General features: G+C 41.4%; 1 protein-coding gene and 1 non-coding gene across 2 annotated transcripts in view; one reads left to right on the top strand and one right to left on the bottom strand.

The window, feature by feature from the left end:
* The window catches only part of OTOL1 (otolin 1), a 28,629-nt gene extending 21,404 nt beyond the window's left edge, over positions 1-7,225 (bottom strand). The window contains exons 1-3 of the mRNA XM_073358884.2: positions 6,727-7,225; positions 2,797-3,677; positions 1,600-1,759 (exon numbers count right to left, since the gene is read on the bottom strand). Of these exons, the coding sequence (XP_073214985.2) occupies positions 1,600-1,759; positions 2,797-3,677; positions 6,727-7,225 (1,540 nt within the window). The remainder of the gene's footprint in view (positions 1-1,599; positions 1,760-2,796; positions 3,678-6,726) is intronic.
* A 6,323-nt stretch (positions 7,226-13,548) lies between these two features.
* On the top strand, positions 13,549-13,653 carry LOC140917801 (U6 spliceosomal RNA). The gene has a single exon (XR_012160994.1). It is a non-coding gene; the product is annotated as a U6 spliceosomal RNA (small nuclear RNA).
* The last annotated feature ends 2,376 nt before the right edge of the window (positions 13,654-16,029 follow it).

Consider the following 16,029-nt stretch of genomic DNA (forward strand, 5'->3'; position numbering starts at 1 on the left):
TTCAGGCACCTACAGAATTATGCAGTGGCCAAGCATGAGATTTTGCAGATCTCAGCAGTGCCTAAATCCAGGGTTTAGGCACCTAAATTCCTTTGTGGATGTGGGTCAATGGGACTGCTTATATGAGTAGTAGATAGCAGCATCAGGCCTACACTGGAGAACTTGACACATCTGTTCAGTCAGGAGCTACACATCGTGAAACGGCTATCAAATTGGTTGTACTGTAATAAAATCCTGATGCTGGTTTCAAATCAGAACCCTTCAGAAGCAAAATAACTTATTCAACAGTGCAACTTTTTAAATCAAGATTATTGCCATTCACAATGCTACCTGTGTATTCACCAAAGCTACTCTTTCCTGGCTTCCAGTGTAATGCCATATTTGTGCCTGGTAAGGTTAGAGCATTATCTTTGCTACAAAGACAGCTTCGATCTCTTGTTGGTATTTGCGTAAATGACTTGAATGCTGTCTGTGTGGGAGCTGAAAGACTATTACTTGGTTCTGTGAGAATTTCAGGTGGGTCAGTGAATGGGAGATTTTATCTGTAAGTCGACTGCACATGATGGAAAACTCAGAATGTGTCTTTGTTTTCACGCTAAGCAGTAATTATTGAATTTTAGGCACAGTTTGGAGCGCCCAAAGGCTGGGCACGTAAATGAATGTTTATCTTCACTTAAATCACTTTCTTTATTAATATAATTTAGAATTCACATTTAACTGATATAAATGAGGCATGCAGGCCATGAAATGCCTTAAAGTATATACCCACAGACATTGCTAGCACATGCATTTCCACAGGGAAAAGCTGAGATTTGTAAAGCTGACTAGGAGATTTAGGAACACAATTCCCATTTAAATGAGTAGGAGTTCTGTGGCTAAATCACCTATTCATCTTTGAAAAATCTCAACCTATACCTCTGTTTAATCCCAAACATCCCAATAAAGAGCCTTTGTGAAGAAAACTAAGGCTACCGCAAAACAAGAAAAAATAACTTTTTCTTATTTTACCTAGTATGAAAAGAAATGTTTCTCTTTTTTAGCTAGTTGTGTGGCTCAGTAAGAATCCAAGGCGGGAAAAAATAACTCAAACTATTGTTTATTTGCCCAGCTAAATAAAGATCAAATAATGTACATAAGGTTATGCCAAAGTAACATTAAGGGCCACTCTGCCTTCCTTCCAGCCCCTAAGAGTTTTTGGTGCATCAGGAAATCAGGATCAGGTTAAAAGATTGTGACAGACCAATAAAAGCAAGGAAACACAAACCTAAAGGCAAAATCAACTCTTTGTGAGCCCTAAATATGCAAAGTTGTCCACCCCCCTTGACTTTCAGACAGGAAGAGAGAAAAAGGGACACCCCTAGCAATTCCTTATTCTCCCTCTTCCTCCACGAGTAGATTTTTTTTTCAGAGGTGTTTGGCGTTGGTTGAACTTGAACAAGGTTTTCTGGATGCTCTTTCTTCCACTACAACCTCACACCTAACCCCTGTTAGGAGACTTGTGGGGGTAATTTATGCCTTTAGGGCTGAGAGGAAAGGGCAGGATGTATGTTGCTGTCTGAGGCAGGGAACATAACTATCAGGGCTATTCACAGTACTAACCACTATGCCAAAGAGGAGCTGTTTGCAAGAGCAGGCCTATGGGTGGCATTTTGGAAACATATTTGAACAGTTTGAGTATATTTGGTATAATGCCAGCAGCCAGTTCAATAAAGGAGACACAGAAAGTTCCTCTAGAGGTGGTTTCACTTCCACTTGTTACCTAAATGTAAAAAATGAAATTGGAAAATTGCATTTACAGGCACAATGACAGACCAAAAAAATAGCACAAAAAATAGAAAAAAAGGTGAATATCTGAACATTGTAGAAAATAGGCCAGGATTTTGTTAAAAAGAATTAAACAAAATGGATGCTAAATGGACAAACGGAAAGAAACAAGTAAATCCATCAGGATAAAAAATTCAAAGGAAAATAGGCAATGAGATGAAATAACAAAGAAAACAAAAAAAAAGATGTTTAAGGTAGAGCTGGGTGGTTAATTGTTTTCTGCAGAAAACTTTGAAATATTTTCATTTATTTTTTTCAAAATTTCCCACAAAAATGTATTAAATTTTTGACAGAAAACCCAATTTCAGTTTTCACAAACTGAAACATTTTCTGTTTTTTCTGCCTTTCTCACACACACACTTTTTCCTTTTACACACCCTTTTGCAGAGGCAATGTCACAAAAATGTTTTCTCTTTTACATTGAAAAACTAAAACATTTTGATGGAAATAAAAATTTTCTGCTAAAATGTTTGATTAGAAAAAATACTCATTTGGACCAGCTCTCATTGTGCCCTTTCTCCCACTGCTGTCCATATTATAGTATAGTATCTTTTAAGAATCTGATCCTAGATTCTGTGATTGTAAACGTCTTGGGGCAGGGACCAGTGCTTTTAAATTTCTGTAAAATGCACAAGACACACTTTGGTGCTACATAAACAATTCACAACAGTGATAATAATGCCCTTGCTGAGGTAGAAGAAAAAGAAATTACACCCATTCATAGATTCCATAAACAGAATTTGAAGTTAAATGAAATAGAGTGAAATGTACAAAGATGTAACATATTACAAACAAGAGCAATTTGTCTTTGTGATCTGAGTTGAAACTGTCAATAATTGGCAGTTTATAATCACAGCATATGTGCCTTATCCTGCAGAGTGCTAGATGTCCCCCAGCTCCTATGTTTAAGTACTGCAGGAACCACATCTACAGTATTTTATATGATTTTGAAATTTTCTAGTCAGGGAATACCAGAAAACCTGAAAATACAGAATCAGTGGTTTCATCAGCTATCAGGCCATTTTGAGATGCATTCAAAATCTGGAGCCAAACTTTATCATCTTCATTAAGATGAATCAATATAGATCCAGAAACCTGACACACATTATATGCAGCTTGTTTGACAGGTCTTACACTGGACATTTGCAGAATTCTTTTACCATTGTGGAAAAGTGCACCCCTCAGTGATTTGCTAGAAACACTCACGTGGTAACTGAAAGAGTAGATGCCTCCAGTACTGGCTACAAACACACCTGACTCCACATTATATGCCTCATTTTCATTAAGGAAAATTTTATCAAATCTCACTGGAGACCCTGGTGGTGGGAAGCTGTTTCTTTTTTGAAGACCAACGGAGAAAGCTGTGATGTCACTTTCTTTGCAGTCTCCTTTCTGTCCTTTTTCTCCTTTCCGTCCTGGAAGTCCAGATGGTCCATGTTTTCCAGGATGACCCATTTTTCCATAAACCCCAGCATCTCCTTTAAGACCTGGAGGCCCCCGGACTCCTGGTGGCCCTGCATATCCCTTTGGTCCCCTCATACCTGTTTGCCCTCTTTCTCCTCGATGACCCTTTTCTCCAGGACTCCCACGCAGTCCAACATCACCTTTTGGACCCGATTTTCCACACTCGCCTTTGTCTCCCTTAAGTCCTTGAGGACTTCTAGAACCAGTGCTTCCTGCATCACCTTTATTGCTGTTTGGACAGGAAGAAAACCGACCTTGTTCTCCTTTCTGACCAGGAGGCCCTGGTTTACCTAGATCACCTTTGGATCCTTGATTACCCTTTTCTCCCTTTCGTCCTTGTTGTCCAGTTTCTCCCAAGAGCCCTTGTAGTCCTTTTTTTCCTGGGTTACCTACAAAGAAAACAGTTGTATTTCAGACATTACCATCCTATATATGCTCTTTATCAAGTGTGGAATGTCCCAAACAAACATAAAATTCCATATCAGAATGTTCACTTGACATTTTCATTTTATAATGGTCATTCTATACTGTGTGATTATAGAAAGCTAAGCTGTAAGTTTTCTATGTGAAAAATTACCCATTTGATATATTTTACAATAGACAAATATTTAAAAGAATGAAAAGTCTTATCACCTCATGCTATTTGTCATTTATACATTACCCTGCCTTTAAAAAAAATACAAAAAAATTGTTAAATTAAAGACATATATTTTTTAAATTATATGTTTATGTTTTTAAAGGTTCTGAAGATGAAATTTAAATTATGTAATTTAGAGATGGGTCAACATTTAAATCTGGATCTAAACTTCTCCAAAATTTAAGTGTGCCAGATCCAGAGGTGTGGTTTGGAGCCATCTCTAGTCTGATATGCTAATGTTTCATGCGAAATAGTGAACTACAGTGTTTAGGAGTGGTCATCATGCCATCTCAAAAGAACACATAATTGCGGTGCTACTGGAAGAGCTACACAATTCAAGATGGTCAGCCGTTCCACTCTGCAATCATTTGCAGACTTTAATTACCTATATAGGATTTCAATCAAAACTAAGGGGCCTGATCCTCTAGAGGCTTACACACATTAGTAGTTTTATACATTACCTACTCATGGGATGACACATATGAGTAAGTGGTTGTAAATTTTTAGAGCCTGGTCTTGCAAACATAGGGTCATCCTTGATTTTTCTTTTAAATACAACATTAGAAAAAATTGGTATATTGGGGTGACAAAAAAGTTACATTAACTTTACAAGTTTACAAGTTTTACAAGTTTTTTTAGAAACATTTTTTATTTAGAAAAGAAATTACTGTTCATGTGGAGTAATCTTTAAAAACAATTCCAAAGGGTTTCTTGTTGGCTGCAATAAGGATAAATCCTCTCATTTTTATGCTATCGTAATTGATATATCAAGGGGAGAATAGAACCAGTACAAACACTGCACTGATACAAAAGAATATGCCCAGATATTATTCTGTATTATGCCGAAAATTTTCTAAATTTGCTTCATGGCACCTTAGTTGCTCCTAAATGTGGATTTATTACACGTGTTAAAATGTAATAGCTAGGAAGGTCCAAAAGCTACAACCTAGTAACTCCCTAAATGCTTGTTTACATGAAAGACTATAAACACTTCATGATAGCCATTTCAGTCTATTGAATAATAGCTCTTGTCTTGAAGAATCCTTAAATACATATGTAAAGTATCTGTAAAGTGTGTTTATTTATACACCAGATAGCAATGATTCCAAATGAGCCATTATTACTCATCATGCTGAATCTCAGATACTTCTAGGAAGGTTTGCACTTTTCTTAGCTACCATTAACAATCCTAGGTGTGCTATAAACTAACACGTGCACATACATGTGATCAGTAACATCATGAGTTGTGACACAAAAAAGCCAGTGCAATCAGGATGGTCCTCAGCTTGTCCGAAGTTGTCTATTGCAGGTACAGCAAGAATACCAAATTAGCACACAACACTGTGTGTGACATGTGTTACAGTGGCTAGGCACAATTGGACAAGGCGGGTTTTGTTTTGTTTACATTCTGTAGTCAGGGGTGAAAGTAAGTTAGAGGACTTACCGGTACACTGGAGTCCTGAGCAGGGGGCATGGGAGCAGGACAACCGGAAGAGGCGTGGCCTTAACCGGAAGAGGCGGGGCCTTAAATCCCCTGGCCCTTTACATCTTGATTTAAAGGGCCCAGGGCTCCAGCTGCGGTAGTGGCAGCTGAGAGCCCAGGGACCTTTAAATCACCCCCGAGTTACCAGCTGCAGAGGCGGCTGGGAACTTCAGGGCTCGGGCGCGATTTAAAGGGCCCAGGGCTCCAGCTGCTGCTACCACAGCGGAGCCCTGGGCCCTTTAAATCACTGAGGAGCCCTGGGGGCTCCCGGCTGCTACCGCTACCCCGGGGCTCTGGGCTCTGGCAGAGCTTTAAAAGGCCTGGGGCTCCGCTGTGGTAGCAGCTGCCGGAGTCCAAAGCCCTTTAAATCCCCTCCTGAGCCCTGCTGCCCGAGCCCTGGGGTAGTGGCAGCCAAGCTCCCTCGGGGATTTAAAGGGCCCCGGGGCTCCAGTCCGCCGCTAGCACCCCAGCCCTTTAAATCCACTCCGGAGCCCCACTGCCGCTACCCCAGGGCTCGGGCAGCAGGGCTCAGGTGGGGATTTAAAGGACTTGGGGTGGTAGTGGCGGGCTGGAGCTCTGGGGCCCTTTAAATCTCCACCAGAGCCCTGCTGCCGCTACCCCAGGGCTCGGGCAGCAGTGGAGATTTAAAGGACTTGGGGCTCCAGAAGCCACTACCACCCCGGCCCTTTAAATCCCCTCTGGAGCCCCACCGCCGCTACCCTAGGGCTTCGGCAGCAGGGCTCAGACAGGGATTTAAAGGGCCATGGGGGGTGGCGGTGGCTGGAGCTCCAGGGCCCTTTAAATCCCCACCAGAGCCCTGCTGCCCGAGCCCTGGGGTAGCGGTGGCAGGGATTTAAAGGGCTGGGGCGGTAGCGGGGGCTGGAGCTCCGGGGCCCTTTAAATCCCCACCAGAGCCCCGCTGCCGCTACCCCAGGGCTTCGGCAGCAGGGCTTAGGTGGAGATTTAAAGGGCCGGGGTGGTAGCAGCAGCTGGAGCTCTGGGGCCTTTTAAATCCCCACTGCAGCCCTGCGGCCGCTACCCCAAGGCTTTAAATTGCCGTCTGGGAAAGCTGGTCCCAGTACAGCTTACTTCTAGCTTACTTACAGCTTACTTACTAGGGGTGTACCGGCTTACTTTCACCTCTGTCTGTAGTTTCATGCACAGTCAGCGCATAAGCAACATGTCCAACTTAGAATTGCACATAGAATCCAGAGTTGTGGTTGCTCAGCATGATACTGATGCATCTGCTTTTACCTAGGAAATAATTGAGCTCATTTGAAAAATCTAGCTGACCAAAGGCATTAAGTGATAAAATTACCTGGATCCCCTTTTTCGCCCCGTTCTCCCTTTTGTCCTTCAGGCACAGGACTGTCACAGAAGCACTGTTTTTCTGTTGCACTTCTGTTTTCCTTTGGTGTATTAATGGAGAAAGAAGCAAAGTGATCATCAAATACAATGCTTTCACTAGCACCAAGTAATGGGATTAAGATGGTATCGTTTTCCTCCTCTCCTCTAGGATCAATTGTTACTGAAAAAGTGTTCTCAGTGTTTGTGTTGGTAAATACTTCTGAAATGACTGGTTGTATAGGGCCAGGAGAAGTGGGCTTCAGCTCTTGAAGGTTAATGTTATTTTCCACTCCACCTGCCTCATTGTTAAAGAGAGAGGTTGCTGGGGGTGTTACAGCATGCTGGGAACTTACTTGAGTTCCAACATCTGCGACTGGATCAGTTTCATTTCTCCCCAGGTCTGGACCAGGGGGAACAGTAGATGCTTGTTTGGGATCTTCAGTTTCAGCAGCACCATTGAGGGCATCCATTGTGAATAACTGGTTGGGAGCTAAACTGAAGATAGTTGTAGATGCCACAGGACACCAGACACTGCACAGCAGAGCCTGTGTCAGGAGTGTAGAAATCATTCCAGCAATAGTCAGAAAGCGCACTGTAAAATAAAAGTGACCAAACTATAGCCATGCTCTTATGAAAGACAGAGGTCTGAATGGATAACCATGAACATGCACATTTATAGGAACATAAAGTAATTAAAATGACAGTCTATATGATATCTGAGTGTATTTCAGTGAAGTAACTTGCACTCCTAAGTCCTGCCACAGGGCCCAGTTATCTAGGACTTCATTTGGGGGCATAAAGGCCAAAATTTACATGTTTCTTGTGTATTATAAGGAGGCAAAAAGAGGGGGGACTTCTCTCTCTCTCACACACACGTGAAATGTGAAGGGGACAGCTCAGAGAGGGGAGGGAAAGTGCCAGTGTAGTGTAATACTATATGTAGTGGTCTTCACACAGCAGTGATCTACATGGCTAACACCCACAAAGGAAGGAAAGAGTGGCTTGAGATCGCTTCCCCCCCCGCCCCCCCGGATCCAGAAGCAGTGAATATGTCCAGGTAACATGAAGTATCTTCGAGCTTCTTTCCAATTTGGGAGTTAGAATCTCTTCAGCTTCCTGGGAGCATTTGTGGGTAGATTCAGAATGGGGCCCATAGACCGCAACAGGTAACCAAGTCTCAAAATAAAAAACACTTAGTGTTTATAAAGCATTTCCACTCAAAGATCTCAAAGTACTTCACAGACATTAATAAATTAAGCTTCACAACCCCTCCTGTAAAGTAGGTGTGGCAATTTTTATTAGCCCCATTTTACAGATGAGGATACTAAGACAAGTAAAGCACAGAGAGGCAAAGCAATATGTCCCAGGTCACACAGCAAGCCATTGTCAGAAACATGATTCGAACCCAGGTCTCTGGAGACTCAGTCCCATGCTCTAACTGCTTAGACCTGGCTGCCTCCAACAATTAATCCAAATTTGCCTCCCCAAATTTCTATCTTCTTCTCTTCCCAGTGCTAAATGCAAGAGAAAACTATCTGGCAGATTTCACCAAGTAACAGAGAGATAAACTTGAAAAAACACAGACTTAATGAACTTCCAAGTATCTTTCTACAGTATGTTTATCTGGAATCAGAAAACAAAATTAAAGATTTAAATTGAACACACTGAAGAAACTGTGATGAAATTAAGGTTTTGGTTTAACCATCAGTACAAAAGCAAAGGAAATTTTGCATTAGTTAAGCATTGAACAGCACTCTCAAATGAGCCTGTAGGTATTATTATGTAAATCATTTATATCTAGACTTAGGTATATTTTTAAAACATTTTAGTTAACATACTAGTATATTTTAAAACCCTGGTGTAGACATGGGACAAGCTGTATTTTAACATGTGTTAGCTGGCAGAGATGAACCCTAGCAGTTGCGTTGCCTACACTATGGTGTTAAACATGTTTTCCAACATGTTTTTAAAAGACACCTTTCAGTCTAGCCTAGACACACCCTCGGGGGTTAACAAGCCCAAGGCTTGAAAAATTCACTTGCCACTGAAGATGGGGAAGCTCTCCTGGGTGAATATCAGCATCTCCGCAGCATCTAAGCTCACACATAGAAAAATTATATTTCTAGCCCTTATGGCTGTGATTAAAGCCTTTTAAACAAAAGTCATATGCACTAATCAGTCCATATGCAGTGAAAATTCCCACTGCAGCTAAGAGGATTAAGACAGACAGGATGAGTCCTTTCCTCGTGCACACATAGTTTTCCCCCCATTGATATTAATGGGAGCTCTTCACATGAATGAAGAGGAAATACAGATTGCATAATATGTTGAATTGTAGAAAAAGAGTGGTAAAGATACACAGATATACAAATTCATTGCAAGCTTCTTACCTGAAAGAAAATCTGCAGATATATAGGCTTTTTCAGCATCCACAAAACTGAAAACCCAAACTGAATTAACAGACTTAAATACCAAAATGAAGAACAAAGACCATGTACACAGTACAATAATTAAAGACACACATACAGGAAGATCAGTATTTCTCCATAATAAATAAGCATCTGCAGGAAAGGCTGCTGAAGGCAATGGTTTGTTCATCCTTGTGCCCTCATAATTAAATTTTTTTCTTCACAATTTCTTTTTTGATGTATAAAATAATACCTCAGAACTCAAAACCTATTATTACATCCAATACCTGTTATTTATGGGGATAATAGACAACCAGCCAATGGAAAATGCATTTAACTGTTGAAAGGAACAAAGGCCAAATCCTGAATCAGGCATAGGTCCCACAGAAGACTGAGTAATTTTGCCTGAATAAGGACTTCAATCATTTGGACCAATGTTAGAAAGTAATTTATAAGAAAACTCTAGAGCTTAAAGGGCCAGTTAGGTCAAATCTGGACAAGATGCAGCTGTTATAAAAACAAGGTTTTAGATCAACAGAAATATTTCAATGACGTGAGAGTTTTATAATTTCAGTAGAGACAGACACTGGGACAGATTGATTGTCAGCTGGTTAAACCAGCATGGCACTATAATTATGCTGATTTATGCCAGCTAAGAATCTGACCGGGGTTTAAAAACATATTATTATTCATACCTATGTCTCAGCATGCCCCAAGAGCAAACAGTTCTTTTCACCCCCTGGATAACACTATTAGGTGTAAGATTTCAGAGTAACAGCCGTGTTAGTCTGTATTCGCAAAAAGAAAAGGAGTACTTGTGGCACCTTAGAGACTAACCAGTTTATTTGAGCATAAGCTTTCGTGAGCTACAGCTCACTTCATCGGATGCATAACTGAGGCACACATAGGATTCATAAAAATATTACAAAAATGCCTACTTCAACTCACCTCCATGATACAGACCTCCCCACGTCAGGCCCTATGGAGGACTCGCACAGTTCAGGGTGAGTGCTAGGGAAGGGAATGAGACTAGGTGAGCAGGGAAGGGAGTCATGGATGGGGCAGGGATGCACATCATTTCCCATCAGATTGCAGAAATTAGACAAAATGAACATAGAGCCGAGGCCATATTATCTTTTACCCTTTCAAGGGTCTCGGGGACAACTAGGACAACAAAGGGGTGCTCCTGGCAGCCTGGCTCCCATGCTGGCAGGGGGGGGTCTGTTGGAGCTAGAGCCATTGAGGACGAACCAGGGATTCCACCAGGTTTGGGATCAAGCCCTACAGCCTTTTCCATGTGATGGCAATCTGCCCCTGACTCCCTGAAAGGGGACACTGGGGAAGAGAGGAATCTCTGTTAGGAGATCTTCACAGAGGTTCAGTCCTTGTAGGAGGTGTTGTCCTGGCCCTTTACTCTTTAGTGGCAGTTTCCATCCTGACACCGTTTTAAACCATTGCAGACATTATCTATTCCACTAGAGAGCAACGTTAGACCACCTAGTTTTCCTTTGTTCCACACTGTTGAAGGAAGTACCTGTGCATTAGCACAGACAACTATGCTGCAATCGTTTGCTGTTAGCAACACTGAAGATATTTGCAACCAAGGTAAACAGTAACCAACAGCCTGTTCATCATTTGATTATATAGGGAATAAAAACAGCATGAAAGTTTTTTTCCTATCAAATAATAACAATTCAGTGACAACTTATATTAACAAGCATTTGGTATCCATTTGTGTTATATTACAGCACTGCATTTGAAAAGAAAAGAAAAGAAAAGAAAAGAAAAGAAAAGAAAAGAAAAGAAAAGAAAAGAAAAGAAAAGAAAAGAAAAAGCCTAGCAGAAAACTTGTATTATTATCCCTAATTTTCTGGAGATGATGGAGTCTTTAACAAGCCATGCATTATGAAGTTTTTAATAGTCTTTAATTTTTGTTTTTACTCCAAACTATCAGAACTTTTCTCTCCTGACTGGTCTGTCTGTTGACTCACTGATTCTCACACTCAGTTTGCTTTAGGGGCACACGCCAGCATGGATGTGCACTACTATCTCCTCCCAGATTTGTTGTCAGCTTCACAGATGCAGGTATTAGTGAATAGCTCCACTGGCTCCCCACCTACCAAGGTAGCCCCCTGGACTGTGGATATTTCCAGGGCCAGGAGAAGGGTTATGACTGGATACATTCCCCACCCTCATGTTCTGATGTGAGATTCATTAGATGGTGAAATAGTTCCAGTCCATTTCCTACATATCCCTATGACAACGGGCACCCTTGTTACAGTCTCCACACAGAGGCCATGCAGTTTTGTTTTTGAAAGAAACTTATTCTACAAACTTAAAAATTCCTAAAATTAAAGGTTGATTTGACTTATGTCACCCATAGTTCATGCTGTCATCAAACTCCTCATTGAAATTAGAGACATAATTTACAGCTACTTCACTATTACTATGTCCCTCAGGAGACTATTTTTAGTAGGATCCCAGTCATATTATTGTACTAGGTTTGTTTGTTTGAATAATAAATAAGAATAAGAATAATACAAACAAACAAGGGAATATGATTCAAATGTCTCATCCCTTCACAAATATAAAAATAAGTATCCATTTCCTCTACACTAAATTCTGAAATCACAGACAAGTTCTGTAAAGATTACACCTTAATCAAGACCACCACATGGTCCTGCGATGGATCATACAATACTTGTTTTTTAAATAGCAGTTAGTGTAATTCACAAATTTGTACATACGCCTATATCCTTTGCAATTCAGAATACTTTACAGGAAAATGTGGAGCTATTTTCTATATCTTTATTTAGATCCTTGATTATAAACCAATGCACTTATGTGACCAAATTATCAAATCTGAGTGAAGTCTCTATCAAGTACATTTAGAACAAGAAAGAATGCACAAATGAACCCAGATAGGTTAAAATGGGAAGACATTCATGAAGGCAACTATAATATTATATTTCTCAGGAATCAGAAAAAGGATAGATTAAAACTTTAATGATCCTGAAAAAGAAGATCAAAAAACAAAATATCTTGAGAAAGTGATTTAATATAGTATAGTCTAAAACAATTCAATACAAGCTATAATTTAGTGAGGAATGGGTAAGACTAGAACCACAGAGAGCTAACATATCTCTGTTTATCATCGGACATAGGTTACATATGGTGTAATGAGCCAGTTGCAAGTGATGGAGTCAATTCACTTCAGTAGGAGAGTGAAGACAGTAAATAGGAACAAGTTTGATTTCTCCCTTCTTACCTCTCCCATCTCAAACCCCACCCCAAACTTTAAAGCATGGGTTTGTTTAGATTCAGATTTCTGCTAAATTTTACAAATTAAGGAACGTATCTACACACAACTGTCATTGTACTTAGGTTATGTAAAGTTATTTTCATATATTTGGTTCATAGAAAATCCCACAGGTGTGGATGGCTGCCAAGTTTTAAGAGGTTTTGGATTTAAAATAGGCAATATTTACAAAAGGTAAGCACCAGGATTACTTACACAGCAGTGCCCTATTAATCAGTACAGGGCAGGTGTTGTTATTTAAGACTCTTTATTCCAATTTTGTTGACTAAGCCAAATATGATCAGTTTTCACCTAATTATTACACACACCAAAGAAGGTCTCTCTATCTCCATATCCCTGCCACTTTCTGCTAGGAAAGCCGGATTTTAATTAAAATTAGGAGCCTATATCTTTACTAAGAAAGATACAGTGTCAAGGACTCAGTGCAGACATCAGTGCTGCCAACTTTCATGGTTTTATCATGAGTTTTGGGATATCTGGTGTTTTTCAGGAAACCACACCTCCTGGAATCCTGTGATTCTCAGTTTTCATTGAAAAGGTAAGTTTCTAATCATCATATTGTAGAAAAAGCTTAAAAAGTGAGCCCTAAAGGCTCAACCACAAGAAGGTAAATAAAATATCTCTAAATTTATTATTTTTTAAAATCTCATTATTTTTATGCTAAACTAATGATTTGGGGGGCCTGATTCATGATCTTTGAACCCCTAGAGTTGGCAATACTTAGACATCTAGAATTTTGATGTGAAGAGATAATAAAGAATGTTTGTGGGTCTGATTACAGCAAGCTGTTTCCCTAGCCAGAGAAAGGAAGGAAAGCTCACAACATGATCAAGCCCTTTTTAAGTTTACTGACTACCACAAAGGTCACAAACACTACAAAATAGACAACTTAGCTGAAAGCAATGCTTGTATTCTACAGAGATGCCTCTACCAGGTTGGGGGGAGAAGGGATAAAGAAGGTGGGCAAACCCTTCCACTGACGCCTCCTCATACCCAACTTCCTCTTCCTTAAAATACCCCATTCAGCCATACCAGGAGGCAGGGGATCCCTTAACTCTTTCCTGGCTGTTGTGTCTACCTACCATATACTAAAATTGGAACGATACAGAGAAGATTAGCATGGCCCCTGCGCAAGGATGACACGCAAATTCATGAAGCGTTCCATTTAAAAAAAAAATAAGTACTACGGCTCCATACTGTAACTTCAGATCTGAACCACCACCAGAGTTTGGGGATGTTCAAATTCAGATCCCTAGACCAGACCTACCCCTGTAGTTTTTGAAGCTGGATCAGACCTGATTTCTGGATGTGGAACCCTAGATTACAGAAGCCTCTTGAATGATGTCTCAGGAGATTTGGGGGGAGGGATAGCTCAGTGGTTTGAGCATTGGCCTGCTAAACCCAGGGTTGTGAGTTCAATCCTTGAGGGGGCCATTTAGGGATCTGGGGCAAAAATTGGGGATTGGTCCTGCTTTGAGCAGGGGGTTGGACTAGATGATCTCCTGAGGTCCCTTCCAACCCTGATATTCTATGATTCTATGATTTCAACCCATGATCAAATTGTAGGCTGAAATCTTACCAGTAGAATGAAAACATGAATAATCAGTCACAAAATCTTTGATTGTTTGGTATGACAAAGCTATTTTTCTCTGTTCAGCTAATGAACACGTATGTGTTTCTATATTCCTTCCTTGAGATACAGAAATAACTCTCCTCTACCCATTGGACAAGTGGCAGTGCATTCACACAGATGAACTTGTGATGACATGAAATACTAAATACAAGCTGAATTAATGCATAGTAACTAGAAATATGTCCAAACAGTTCAGTGTTCTCCCACTATTAAAAAACAAAATCTAAGAAAAGGCACGGTCTTGACATCAGTTTTCATGTCCAGTCTGTTTTGCCTCTGTGGACAACTTCCTTTAGTCCACACACACTTCGCTAGGTGTTATCTGTCCAATCAATGGCAATGTTCGACTGTCAGACATTGCCTCGTTGTTCAAGTCATCCTTGCCCTTCACTAGCAAAAGCTATAGTGCTACACTTATTCCATATTAAAGGGTATGTCTACACTACGAAATTAGGTCGAATTTATAGAAGTCGGTTTTTTAGAAATCGGTTTTCTATATTCGAGTGTGTGTGTCCCCACAGAAAATGCTCTAAGTGCATTAAGTGCATTAACTCGGCGGAGCGCTTCCACAGTACCGAGGCAAGCGTCGACTTCCGGAGTGTTGAACTGTGGGTAGCTATCCCACAGTTCCCGCAGTCTCCGCTGCCCATTGGAATTCTGGGTTGAGATCCCAATGCCTGATGGGGCTAAAACATTGTCGCGGGTGGTTCTGGGTACATATCGTCAGGCCCCCGTTCCCTCCCTCCCTCCGTGAAAGCAAGGGCAGACAATCGTTTCGCGCCTTTTTCCCTGAGTTATCTGTGCAGACGCCATACCACGGCAAGCATGGAGCCCGCTCAGCTCACTGTCACCGTATGTCTCCTGGGTGCTGGCAGATGCGGTACTGCATTGCTACACAGCAGCAGCAATCCATTGCCTTCTGGCAGCAGACAGTGCAATAGGACTGGTAGCCGTCATCATCATGTCCGAGGTGCTCCTGGTCGCCTCTGTGAGGTCGATCAGGAGCGCCTGGGCAGACATGGGCGCAGGGACTAAATTTGGAGTGACTTGATCAGGTCATTCTCTTTAGTCCTGCAGTCAGTCCTATTGAACCATCTTATGGTGAGCAGGCAGGTGATACGGATTGCTAGCAGTCCTATTGCATCATCTTCTGCCGGGCAGGCGAGAGATGAGGATGGCTAGCAGTCCTATTGTACCATCTTCTGCCGAGCAGCCATGAGATGTGGATGGCATGCAATCCTTCTGCACCGTCTGCTGCCAGCCAAAGATGTAAAAGATAGATGGAGTGGATCAAAACAAGAAATAGACCAGATTTGTTTTGTACTCGTTTGCCAAACCCCTCCCCGACCCCCGTCTAGGGGACTCGTTCCTCTAGGTCACACTGCAGTCACTCACAGAGAAGGTGCAGCGAGGTAAATCTAGCCATGTATCAATCAGAGGCCAGACTAACCTCCTTGTTCCAATAAGAACAATAACTTAGGTGCACCATTTCCTTTGGAACCCTCCGTGAAGTCTTGCCTGAAATACTCCTTGATGTAAAGCCACCCCCTTTGTTGATTTTAAGTCCCTGTAAGCCATGTCGTCAGTTGCCCCTCCCTGCGTCAGAGCAACGGCAAACAATCGTATATCTGAGTTGAGAGTGCTGTCCAGAGCAGTCACAATGGAGCACTCTGGGATAGCTCCCAGAGGCCAATACCGTCGAATTGTGTGCACAGTACCCCAAATTAGACCCGGCAAGGCCGATTCAAGCGCTAATCCACTTGTCAGGGGTGGAGTAAGGAAATCGATTTTAAGAGCCCTTTAAGTCGAAATAAAGGGCTTCATTGTGTGGACGGGTGCAGGTTTACATCGATTTAACGCTGCTAAATTCGACCTAAAGTCCTAGTGTAGACCAGGGCAAAATGCTGTAATCAT

This window comes from Lepidochelys kempii, chromosome 9, assembly GCF_965140285.1.
Source record: "Lepidochelys kempii isolate rLepKem1 chromosome 9, rLepKem1.hap1, whole genome shotgun sequence".
Lineage (NCBI taxonomy): Eukaryota > Metazoa > Chordata > Testudines > Cheloniidae > Lepidochelys > Lepidochelys kempii.